This window comes from Protopterus annectens, chromosome 4.part1, assembly GCF_019279795.1.
Source record: "Protopterus annectens isolate FY-2018-M chromosome 4.part1, PAN1.0, whole genome shotgun sequence".
NCBI lineage: Eukaryota > Metazoa > Chordata > Ceratodontiformes > Protopteridae > Protopterus > Protopterus annectens.
In genome coordinates, this window is record NC_056734.1 from 685,295,675 (window position 1) to 685,308,259 (window position 12,585).

Consider the following 12,585-nt stretch of genomic DNA (forward strand, 5'->3'; position numbering starts at 1 on the left):
GAGCCAGTTTGCAACCCATCTAGTGACATAGGGGTTTATATTTAAGCTGGTGAGCTTATCTATAATGCCCGAGTGGGGTATTGTATCAAAGGCTTTTGCGAGGTCCAGGTAGGCTGTGTGGACCACCTTCCCCTCGTCAATGTCCTTGGTGACTGTTTCAAAGAAATCGACCAGGTTTAAGAGGCAGGATCTGCCCTTAACAAAGCCGAACTGGGTAGGATCCAGTGTCTGTAGGTCCCCAATATCTTTATTTATGAGGTCCATGATGATCCTTTCCATAGCTTTGCAGACCAAGCTAGTCAGGCTTATGGGGCGATAGTTTCCAGGATCCGTTGAGGCACCACCTTTGTGGAAAGGGACCACTGTTGCTGTACGCCACTCTTTGGGTACATATCCTGTAGTAAGGCTGAGATTGAACAGTAGTTTTATGTTTGGGTTTAGCTCTTCTTGGAGTTCAGGTAGGACGCAACCCGGGACACCATCTGGTCTCATTGATGCTGTGTTTCTTTGCTTTGGAGAGGGCGGCTCTTACCTGAGCATCTGAGATGTAAGGGCAGCAGCATTCTGCTGGGATAGATATTTGCCCTTTTGGTGGTGGTGGTGGTGGGGAGTTTGCGCTGAACCTGTCAGCTAGGATGTTGGCAATGTCTTTGGGTTCGGTGTATTTTTTGTCACTTTTTACTAATTCTGAGCATATCTGGGAATTCCCACCCAGGTTCCTAACATAACTAAAGAAAGCCTTGTGATTATCCTTAGTGTCCTGTGCAATTTTTCTCTCTAAGCTGGCCTTAGACGATTTTATGTGTGCCCGTAGTTTTTGGCTAATACTGATCAGAGATGCATTCCCTTTTTGGGATTTTACTCTATCATGTAGTAGCTTCCTCCTTCTATTGTATAGTTTGTTTATGGCTGGGGTCCACCAGACAGGACGCCTGCCTTTGGAAGATTGGGTCTTTGTTTTATATGGGATTGCATGATCCATGCATTCCTGAAGGTGTTCATAGAATGCGTTTATAAAGGATTCTGCGGTCTGGGCCGTATTTTCCACAGGCCCGGGGGCTTTGAAGGATTCCACCTCGGTTTGAGGAGTATGAAATTTGCTTTAGAGAAGTTTTTCACTGTGGTTTTCTGGGCAGGGGGTGGAGTCGGGATGTGAATATCCAGTGAGATTAGTTTATGGTCTGATCTTACCAGTGAGGGATACACTTCTGGTCTGGAGCATAGAGCCCCCATGTTGGTGGATGATCAGGTCGAGTATGTTTTCCCCTCTTGTGGGAGTGGTAACAAGTTGTTCCATAGCATTTGAGTTTATAAATTCTAGGAACCTTTGGGCTAGGGTGTTGGAGCTAGAGTAATGCTCCCAGTCTATGTTTGGGTAGTTGAAGTTGCCCAATATAATGGTGTTTGGAGAGACCTTCATATTTTCCAGTGTTCTCAGGAAGGCCGAGTAGGGTTCCTGGGTTTGGGAGTGTGGTCTGTAGCAAGCTATAAACTGGAAGGCAGTTTTATCCACTGTTAGTTGCACATGGATAGTCTCTGATGCTTCGTGCTGTTCCACCAACCTGGAGGTGTGGGTATCTTTGATGAATATTGATACTCCCCCTCCTTTTGTGGTTCGGTCCAAGTTTTGGGGCCAAAAAGCATGGTATGAGGTATGACCTGGTAGTGCTGGGGTGCTCTCGGGAGCCTTGAACCAGGTTTCTGTTACTGCACAGATATCGATGTTCTCCATGCTAAGGAGAGTTTTGAGTGCATGCATCTTGAGGTTTAGACTTCTGGCATTGAGTAGCATACTCTTAGTTTCTTATCCCTTGTGATACCTATGGAGGTGGGTTTGTCTTTTGATCCTTGCCTAAAATAGGCACTATGGGGTTGGCAAGAGCCTTTGCCAATATCCGAAAGCTCAGGGGTGACAGGTGCAAGCCGTCCCTAGTGAAGCATCGTGGCTTGTCGAGCATGTCATCCCAGGCTGACAGGCATTGGTTCCCCTTTGAATGACACCAATACTTAAGCCAATTGTTGAAATTGATCATCTTGTCTTCATATTCTGGCATCATTCTTGGTGAGGGTAAGATGCTACTCAAGGTCAGGGTCATACCGGCCTGGGCTACATGCTCAGAGAGCTCCTCTATGTCTCTTTTCATGTAGTCCAGGGAGGTACATCTCAGGTCATTCACACCAGCATGGACAATGACTGAGTTATATTTGTACTTGCCTTGGAGTGACCTGAGTGCTTGTGTTATGTGGCGGATCCTAACTCCTGACAGGCAGCTCACTGTGACCTTCTCCTTGTTCAGCCTGGTGAACGGGACGTCAGTGTGCCTGACGATAGAGTCACCTATTACAAGTGTGTCAAGTGTGTTGTTTAGCCTAAGGGCTGTGACTGTTCGGCACACTGGCTTTGTGAGCTATGTGTTGCACGTGTTTTGTTTTGGGGTAGCGGTTGCTTGGGTGTCTGCTTTGGAGGTCTCTGCTACTTAGGCAGATTTTTATTTAGAGGCTCTGAGTATGTTTTTGTGTGTTTATGTGTTTGGTTTGCTGTCGTGGTAGGTCTATGTGAGTGGACCTTATCACCACGCGGGCATGGAAGGAGCCTGACACCGTAGAGCCCATCCCCAAACACCCCAACAAGATTTTATCTCCCCCTACTGACAGACAACCTTTCTCAAAAGGAGCCCCAGTGGACGCTATGTTGGTAGCAGCAGCCACCAAGAAGGAACTAGTGAGGAGCGTTCCTCAGTCCACCCTCCAGGCAAGGAGTCCAGGTTGGTGGATAGGTTTGGGAAGCACATTTATTCCTCAGTGACTTTTTCAATCTGTGCGCTGAACTATTTGGCACATGTGATCCGGCTTCAGCGAGACCTTGTATCAGAATTCGCTGACTCACCCCCAGAGTCCTTATCGCAGGACAAACAGCTGTTCTCTGCTAAAATGTCGACTCTGAAGTCAGTATCGAACACGTCTATGCGGCTTCTTTCCCATGCCACGGAAGGAGCAGCTAGGGAGGCTGGGACAGGCATAGTCATGAGGGGTCACGCCTGGCTCAGGTTGTGTCAGTTCACAGACCCTTTCAGGGTGTCATTTATTAATGTTCCCTACGACGGTTCTTCCCTTTTCAGGAAGACAGTACGTGACACAGTTGTCCAGAGTGAAAAAGACTGGAAGACTTTGTCATCGGGATCCGCTTCTCTAATCCTCAGCGGTCCTTCTCTAGGAATCAAAGAGGGCAAAAGAAGATGTGGTTCCGAAAATCTCAGTTTTCCCAGGATTCTCAGGACAACTATTCCCCCATAGGCCAAAGGGGACAGGATCAACGCCAACCCAGAAGTAGAGGGGGTCCCAGGAATTTTGGTTCTGGGGAACCTTCTTCTGATAGACCCGCTCAACAGCCCTGAGGGGTTGCCCGGCTGTCCTACTCTAGAGGCAGTTGGGGGGAGATTGTCCTTGCACCCAGTGGCATGGGAGTCCATAACGACAGGTCACTGGGTGTTACAGATTATATCCAGAGGTTACACTATCCCATTTGTTGCCCCACGAAATGTTCCAAAACACCTCCCGGATGTTCCACTTGCTCACAGGGAGGCCGCAGCTCTGGAGGTTTCAAAGCTACTTCTCAAATGAGCCATCAAACAGGTCCCCCCGACCAGTCCGGATCAGGCGTCTACTCAAGGTTCTTTTTAGTGCCAAAAAAAGACAGGGCACCTCAGGCCCATTCTATACCTGTCAACTTTGAACCTCTCTGTCACCAAACAGAAGTTCCGGATGGTCACCCTACAGTGCATTCTACCTTATTTCCGAGAGTGTGACTGGATATCTCGTTAGACCTCCAGGATGCTTACTACCACAGCAAGATCCATAGAAGCTCCAGGAGGTTTCTGTGCTTCCAGCTGGGAGCCAGTCACTTTCAGTTCAGAGCCCTACCCTTCGGTCTGACCACAGCCCCCAGGGTGTTCACCAAGGTAATGGCAGTTGTAGCGGCTCACCTGAGGCTTCAGGGTATTCAGGTATTTCCTTACCTGGACAACTGGCTCTTCGCTGTGCCCAACAAGCGTCTGCTTTGTCTTCCCTGAGACTACTTTATTCGGTTGGCAGATCTATTGGGGATTACAGTCAATGTTCAAAAATCCCAGTTGCAACCAGTACAAGTTTTAGACTTCATCGGGGCACGGCTGGGACACTTTGCAGATGAAAGTATTCTTAACTCCAGACAGGATCTTACACCTCAGGTGCCACATAGCTCAAATTGTGAACTTCAAGTCTCCAAAGGCTAGCGAGGTTCTCCGGTCACTGGGCTCCATGGCTGCCTCTGTATCAATTCTCCCTTGTGCGCGCCTGCATATGCAGGTCCTTCAGTGGACTCTGGCTGTTCAATGGTCTTGGCTAGACCTGCCCATGGAATTTCTGATCAGGATCAGTCACGTCTGCAGGACGCCCCTTCTTTGGTGGTTAAATTCACTGGAGATTGTAGAAGGATGCCCCTTCACGTCATCTCCAGTCCAAGCCACAGTGACCACGGACACCTCCCAACTTGGGTGGGGGGGACACTGTTTGGGAAGGACAGTCCAAGACACATGGTCCCAGTCAGAGACCAAGTTGCATATAAATGTTCTAGAGATGAGGGCATTGCTTTTAGCGTTGGAAGCCTTTCACACTGTCCTCCCTCTTGGATTGATTGCAATTCAGTCAGACAACATGTTGGTTGTCTGGTGTATCAACAAGCAGGGGGGAACCAGATCCTACCCCTTGTGTCGCGAGGCCATGAGAGTGTGGGAGTGGGCGATTTCCACCTCTCTGTTTCTGATGGCAACGCACATCCCAGGGCACTCCACCATTTTAGCGGACAGATTGAGTCTGGCTATTCTGATGCCGTACGAGTGGTCTCTGAAACAGTCAGTAGCGGAGGAGATATTCCTTGCATGGGGTCAGCTTTGCTGCGATCTCTTCGCATCTCCTTCCAACGCGAAGTGCAGCGAGTTCTTCGCTCTGATTCCCTTACCAGGGGAAGCCCCCAGAGATGCTGTAGTCCATGCTTGGTCCCCCAGGCTTCTGTATGCTTACCCACCATTGCCACTCATTCCGAAGTTTCTTCTGAAAGCTTGCCGACTGCAGTGCAAAGTTATCCTTCTTGTCGCATTCTGGCCTTGTTAGGTTTGGTTCCCATTCCTTTGGTCTCATCTCTTAGCTCCTCTGTGGGTTCTGGATCCCTGTCCGGATCTAATCTCCCCTCCTTCGGGTGTTCGCCTGCCCAACCTGGGCAGCCTCAAGCTGACAGCTTGGTTGCTCCAGTTCAGTTGATCACCAGGACTCCCGGTCTTTCTTCTGCAGTAAAATCCATACTGGTGACTTATGGTAAAGGTTTCACTAGGAAACTTTATCGCAGTAAATGGAAGCGTTTTTCCATTTGGGCTTCACAGAGAAACCTAGATCCCTTTACAGCCCCTGTTCCAGCGGTGTTGGATTTCTTGTCTGGTATTTTTCAGGAAGGAGCTAGCTCCTCCACAGTAAAAGTACAATTGGCAGCCATTTCTAATTTTCATGTTGGTGAAGAGAACATCGCCTTATCCTCTTCTAGGCTGTGTAAGGCTTTTCTTAAAGGCACTTTTTTTTGCGCCCTGCTGTCAAGGATTCAGTGCCCCCTTTAGACCTTACTTTTGTCCTACAGTCATTGGTGGCTCCTCCATTTGAATCTGCAGCATTGGTGGATTTAAAATTTTTATCATGGAAGACAGCTTTCCTAGTTGCCTTTACATCAGCTAGGAGGGTTTCTGAGCTTCAAGCTCTGTCTTCTGTGCCTCCTTATTTGATGTTCCGTAAGGATAGGTCTCTCGCCGTACCAATCCTTCTTTCTTACCTAAAGTGGCATCTGAAGCAAACATAAACCAGTCCATTAATCTGCCTGTTTTCTTTCCTAATTTCCAAAACAAAGGTGAATACAAACTTCATTTGTTAGATGTTCATAGACAACTTCGCTTCTATCTTCATAGAACAAAATCATTCCGCAAGTCTGACCAGTTTGTTTCCTTTTCCAAATTCTTTTTGGGAAAAGCTATTTATAAGGTTTCTTTGGCTAGATGGATCACTCTTTGCATTTCGCATGTCTAGAAAGCAAAAGGTTTATCTCCTCCTAGTGTTGTTAAAGCTCACTCTACCAGGTCCATGGCGACTTCTGCTGCTTTGTGGTCTAGGGTTTCTTTGGACGACATTTGTGCAGCAGCAGCAACCTGGGCCAGTTCACATACCTTCATTTCCCATTACAAATTAGACCTGATTTCTAGAGGTAGTGTATTCTTTGGCTTTGCAGTGCTCAGGAATATCCTTAGATAAGGGCCTCCCAGGATTGGAGTAGCTGGGGACTCTATCCCAAAGGTTGCAGATAAAATGAAGTTAACTACTTCAGATAAAGAAGTTATGTACTCACCATAACGTTCCATCTGAGTAGTTATACTTCATTATTCTGCAACCTTCCCTCCCTCCATCCCCCGGACCTTGTCCTGTCAATATAAAGGTTTGGTTCATTGGGCTGAGTTGCTAACTCGATCTGAGGAAAGGTAGGAGATGGTAGTGCATTACTGGTAGGGGGGAGAAGCTCAAAGCTTGGAGCAGATGCTAGAAAAAAAAGTTGCCGGCTCGGATCCGATATGGATCCAAATACCCACAGGTTGCAGAAAAATGAAGTATAACTACTCAGATGGAATGTTATGGTGAGTACATAACTTCTTTTTTCTTGTCATATCCATTTGCGCCTTTACCACATCTTGATTAACGTTTTGTTTTTTTGATAGCCCTCAAACAGAACAAACAAACCCCCCTAAAACCCATTAACTTAATAATAACACACAACACAATGTACATTTTCAAATATTGATGTTTTTGCTTCCTAATAAGAACAAAAGTTCAAAGTTGATAGCTACACAGACAGGCTAGAGTTAACCATAAAGAAAGGTTAGTCATGCTAAGACACGTGATACAGCCTGTGCTGTTAATATGTGCTATTTGATTTTGTCTGTGTTTATAGCTGTCCCAGCTGAGAAAACACTTGAATGCTTTCAGTAAACACTTTATCCAAGCCATTTCTCTTTATCAGATTATTTTCTAGTGACATGCAAACCAGACACAAAACAACTAAGGGTACCTTGTTTACCAGAAAAAAGCCTTATAATATTAAATATTCTTTTTCATTTACATGCTTTGTAATAAATGTGTTACTGTATAACGCCTAGGGTCTTAACCCAATCATTTCTCTATGAAAGCATGGGGAAAAGCACACTTAATTTTCTTTTGTTATACTCTCTTAACCAGACCCTTCCACTCTCCCCCTTTCTCTTCCTCTTTTTTCATTGCAGTGCCTACATTTCTTAAAATGAACAAAGAAAAAGAGAGAAGGGAGAAAAAGAAAAAACAAACAAACAAAAAAAAACACCTGTTTATATTAGTATCACCATTGCATTTAAAAAAACTGAGAACTTTACTTCAAGCCTGATTGGTTTTGTATTATTTTTAAAGCTGATTGTTTTCAAAGAACATTATGTCCTACCTAACTTCTCTCTCCTTTTTTTTCTTCTCCCTCAGCCAATCCCCTTCCATCAGACTGTCTCCATTTTCTCTCCATCAGATTTTCTCTATGGAGACATGAAAACCAGCTGCAGAATTGCTACTTAGTATACATGCATTTGCTAAAAAAAGCCTTATAATATTCAATATTCCTTTTCATTTACTTGTCTCTCTTAAAACTTATCAGTCTAAGGTCCTTAATCCACCCATTTCCCCATGCAAGAATGAAAAAAAGCACATTAATTTTAACTTTGTCATGCCTTTTTAACCAGGCTGCTTTTTTATCATTGCATTTTCCTGTATTTCTCAAAACTGTACAAGAAGAAAGAGAGAAGGGGAGAAAAAGAAAAACACCACCACCTGTTTACATTCCCCATGACACTTAAAAATGCCATGCAACGAAAACAATGCACCACAAATACATTACTATTAAGAAAAGAAAGTGTTTTCTTTCCTTACAGTTAACTTTCTCCCCTATCTTCCTCTCCCCAAAGCATTTTTCTGAAAATTGGTGACATGAAGTAGGGCATAAACCCCCACAAATCCAACAAATTTTGAAAAGTCCAATATTTCCAGATTTTCTTCTTCTGCCATATTTCACAAATATAATTATTGTGTTACAATCCGACATTGTTACTGGTTTTATTACTGTTCTTCTCCATCTTCCAAATCCTATCTCTGCTTCATTTCCAAAGTACTGTCAATTCTTGTAGTCAACTCTTGTTTTCCATTCCTTCTCTCCAGCATTTTTCCGTTGAAATACTGGAAAAGGTTTCACAGGTATAGTCTCTCTGTGATTTTTATTACCAGGGGAACAAGAAGCAGAAACTCCTTTTTCACAGCTCACTTTTTGTTGGACATACTTTTGTATTTCCTCCTTAGCATGCGCTTCATCAAGTTAATTATTTTATCCCTCCAGGGAAGAATACCTTAAAGACAGGTGGATACAGCAGTTTGAATCTCACACCTGCTTCTCTGCATTGTCTGAATAGTGGAATGAATTTACTTATCTTTTGCCCAGTGTACATTGAGTAATCATTTTCCACAAACACTTGCCACAGTTTTGTCAGAATCAACTCCTTCTGCTGGTAGGATTCTTTCTTTACTACTAAAGGTCTAGGCTGCTTTCTTATAGCTAGGTTTGGAGCATACACACGATGTGGCTTTCAGCTAACAACTCCTGCTGTGGAATACCAGTCCAGTTGCTTATTTGTGCTTTCATAAAATTAGTGCAGTCTGTTCCTTCCAGCTTCTCTGGTATAGCTGTAAATCTTAGGTTTTCTCTGTATGCTCTGTCCTCTAATTCTATTTCTTTTTAAACATCTCTTCCTGAGCAGTCTCATATTCACCCATCCTTTTCATTTCGACCTCTGATTTTTGCAGCTTTATCATCTCGTCTGAATATCTTTTTAAAAACTTCTTCCATTTTTTTCAGCCTTTTATTGTTTGTGTTGATATACTCCATCAGTGCTTTTTCTTTTAACCAGGTCTGTATGCAATTGTCGTACATCTTCCTGTAGTTTATTTGAGGTCATGTCTGAAGGTTGCATTGGTTTTTGCTGAACAGCTGCAGAACTTTCCCCAGTCAGTATTTCTTCCTTACTTTTTGTAGCTGATTTTTTCCGGGTCTTCTGTATTTCTTTATTCTTGGCATCCAGACGGTGCACTTACTAGCCAGTTACTGAAATTTCCCCTTAAACACAAGTCTACTGGCCTTCTCTGCAGAGTTTCTGTTTTCACACTGGGATAGCTGTTACTCAGTGTGCAGTCATCTTGAAAATCTGGCAAAAATGTCATATGGAGCATCACTTGCCAAACAAAAGGTCCAGTGTGCCATGTGAATGCTGGAATATTTGGGCAACAGCATTCATTTTACTTAACATGGTTATCTTGCTGTAAAAAGATGAAGACCAAAGGCAGAACTATGACTTCATTATAATTGGACTGAAGAGATGGGGAATGTTATCCTCTTGGAAGGAGATAGAATAATCACAAGTTACTGACAGCTTAGCTTGCGGAACTGAAGTTTTCCAGAGTATAGTTTGCATGTAACTTAGAGAATTTTGTTCCGACTGATTATGTAGCTATGACAGTTTTCTTTATTTTGTATACTTTAAGATGCACCCAATCTTATAAAAGGTGGAGCTGAACATAATTAAGTCTACAAGCCATGCCCCCTCCCCACAAGATTACAGTGAGTAATCGTGGAATAGTCTGAACTGTAAAATATTACATATTACATGTTGTTTAGTAATGGCAACTTGTTCAAGTAAAGAGTTGGGCTTTATGTCATCAATTTCCTGATGTTGGGAAGCTGCTGATGTTTAACTAACATCATTTATTTTTTTTAGAGACTTGTACTGTTAACACACAGCTTTTTCTGTTAATGCTTTCAGTTTAAGTGCACTGTATTAGTATTTATATTGGTTAGTGTTAGCAAGGAAAATGGGAGATTTATGAATTTATGATGTGTTTCATTGAACTGAACTTAAATGAAGACTGGAAAAACATTTCCTGACAGATCCCTAGTAGTCTGTTTAGCAATGTCAGCAGGCTGTTTTTTCTTTGGGCAAGATTAGACAATGATTACAATTTGCATGTTTTTGCGTGCAGCCTCTTGGCCAGAGTGAAGTTAAATTGTCTGCTGGTTGTTTTATGCATAAGTATCCACCTATGACTGGAGTCCCAGTGACAAATATCTGCACCTTACAGTTGGTTTGAGAGTATGTAGGCCAGCAGAAGATCTGTCCACCCCTACTATTTGGATTTTTGACTTTTTAACCTATGTTGACTTGACAAACGTAGGTCACTAGTGCTGCAATTGGGTGCATTTTCCTTATGTCAGTAGTCCATTGCTGTTTAGATCCTTCCTGAAGCAATTAAGTTAGTGACTGTAACTGATCTCAGAGAATATGGACTTCTGTAGTTTGGTTAATTTGATCCTTTCACTGGTACTTAGGGCTGAAGTATTTTTACTTGTCTGGTTCTAGTAAGAGTTAACCTGTGTTGGTTGTCATACTTCTTTGGTTGGTGTCATTGAGCTCTTTTAGTTTGGACTAATTATAATCACTGAGAGTGATTATCTAATATTGCAAGAGAAATAGCAGCCTTTGAACTACCTTTCCTTTAAAGTGATTTTGTGTACTGCATATAGAAAATCTTTGCCTAAAAATGAAAATTGTTCAGAAATGAAAATCCAATAATGCACAAATACTGAAGATAAAATTTAAATTGTTTCTTTGCTTTAGGTAAATAATGTATGTTGTCCATTACTTATACATTTTTTCATCACATTTTCTGTTTTGCTCAGGTGTGGGACAGTTATGGCAGTCTGTTGTATAGTTCACAGCCACATGACTATCCTTTGACATCAGTGTCTTGGGCTGCTAATGGAGAATTGTTTGCTGTGGGATCATTTAACACTCTGAGACTTTGTGATAAGACAGGGGTAAGTTACTGTTGATTTTGAAACTGGAATAACTGAATAAATTTCTAAAAAAAATAAAATATTTCTTCCCCATCATACCTCCAGCATTTACCACCCACATGATAAAAAAATCCTCTGAAGTTTACTTGGGGTATAAAACATCTTTGCAGACACTTCCATGCAAAAATGCTAAATCTTTTGAACTTTGTTTCTCATTTGCAAGATTTGAAATTTCTTCATATTTTTCCTTGTAAATTGCATGCTCATGCTTGTTTCCCAATCCTTTCTAACCTCTTCTGATAGATTCTCGTAGTTAGCATGCATTATTGTATACATCCTGCTAAATACCTCCTTTTTTACTAGCAGCTTCTCTTGTAGACTCAAGCAAAAACTCTACCAGAGATGTTTTTTTCACTAAGAACTTGCCTGTTTGAATCATTGACTGCAGTCTACGTTTTGCGTAGCCTAATCCCACTCTATTACTCTTCCATCCTAAGATGTTTATTACCAGTGCAGTGGTTCTTTTGTTAATTTCCTTCAGTACATTCTAGCCCCCTCTTGTCTGTTTTCTATGTTTCTGTTTGCCTACACCTGTGTTGGTAGTGTCTTCTTTCTCCACTTCTTATAATACTATAGCTACTTTATGAATGTAATATTCTGAAAGGTGGTGGCTTTTGCACTTTAGGACCTGCATCCAAAATCCTAATCGTTCTTCATCTCTTGAGCTTTCCCCCTGTTTTCATCATAATCTTTTCCCACTTTGATTTGTAGCCTTCTGCTTGAGTTATGTATATGGGACTTAACTGCATTAGCCCTAAACTACCCCTTCAAATCAAATAACTCTACCACCTAATTCTGTGGGTGAATCTTTTTATACTACTTAACTCTTGTGCTCTTCTCTTCCCATATAAATTCCTTCAACTCTTTATCAACATCCACAACTTCTCTGGTTGGTAAAAATATGCCTGACCTCTATACAAGATTAAATGGGAATAAAACATTTCCAGTGCTTGTATCTTGCTATCCATAACCAGGATCTTACACTTTTTCAGATTTTGTATTGTCTTTTGTCTAATTTCTTCTCATATATCCATAGCCAGTGTAACCAAATCCTTTTTATTCAACACACTTAAATATTTTATGTTGCCAGTTCATGCATAGGCACATCATTTATTGCTACACATTTTTTTTATCTTCATTAATTTTATATTCTAAAGGGCTTGAAATTTTTCAGAATGATCCATAGAAGTGAAATTTATTTTTCTGGATTTATCAAATACAAAATGATATCATCTGCAAATAAAGCTAACTTTTCACAAGTACTATACCATTTACAGCATTGAATGTATAAATCCATTATTTTTCTTTACAAACTGTTGTAAATAAAAAGCAAGTTAAAGTAAGAAAAGAAGGCATCCCTACCTGGTTCCTCTGTTCAAACACAGCTTGTCAGAGAGGAAAGGTCCCACCATAATTCTTGCATCTAGCCCTTCATATTTTATCCATATTAAACCTGTTATTCCTACAGTCATAAGCACTTTATAATCATCATTTAAAAATGGAATGAGACTGTATGACTGGCAAAGGCTTTCGACACAATACCCCAC

The 12,585-nt window shown here is 42.0% G+C and overlaps 1 protein-coding gene across 4 annotated transcripts in view; it reads left to right on the top strand.

The window, feature by feature from the left end:
• The window catches only part of IFT80 (intraflagellar transport 80), a 2,191,035-nt gene that overhangs the window by 780,604 nt on the left and 1,397,846 nt on the right, over positions 1-12,585 (top strand). For all 4 annotated transcript variants that reach the window (XM_044070463.1, XM_044070465.1, XM_044070466.1 and 1 more), the window contains exon 8: positions 10,862-10,999. In XM_044070463.1, the coding sequence (XP_043926398.1) occupies positions 10,862-10,999 (138 nt within the window). The remainder of the gene's footprint in view (positions 1-10,861; positions 11,000-12,585) is intronic.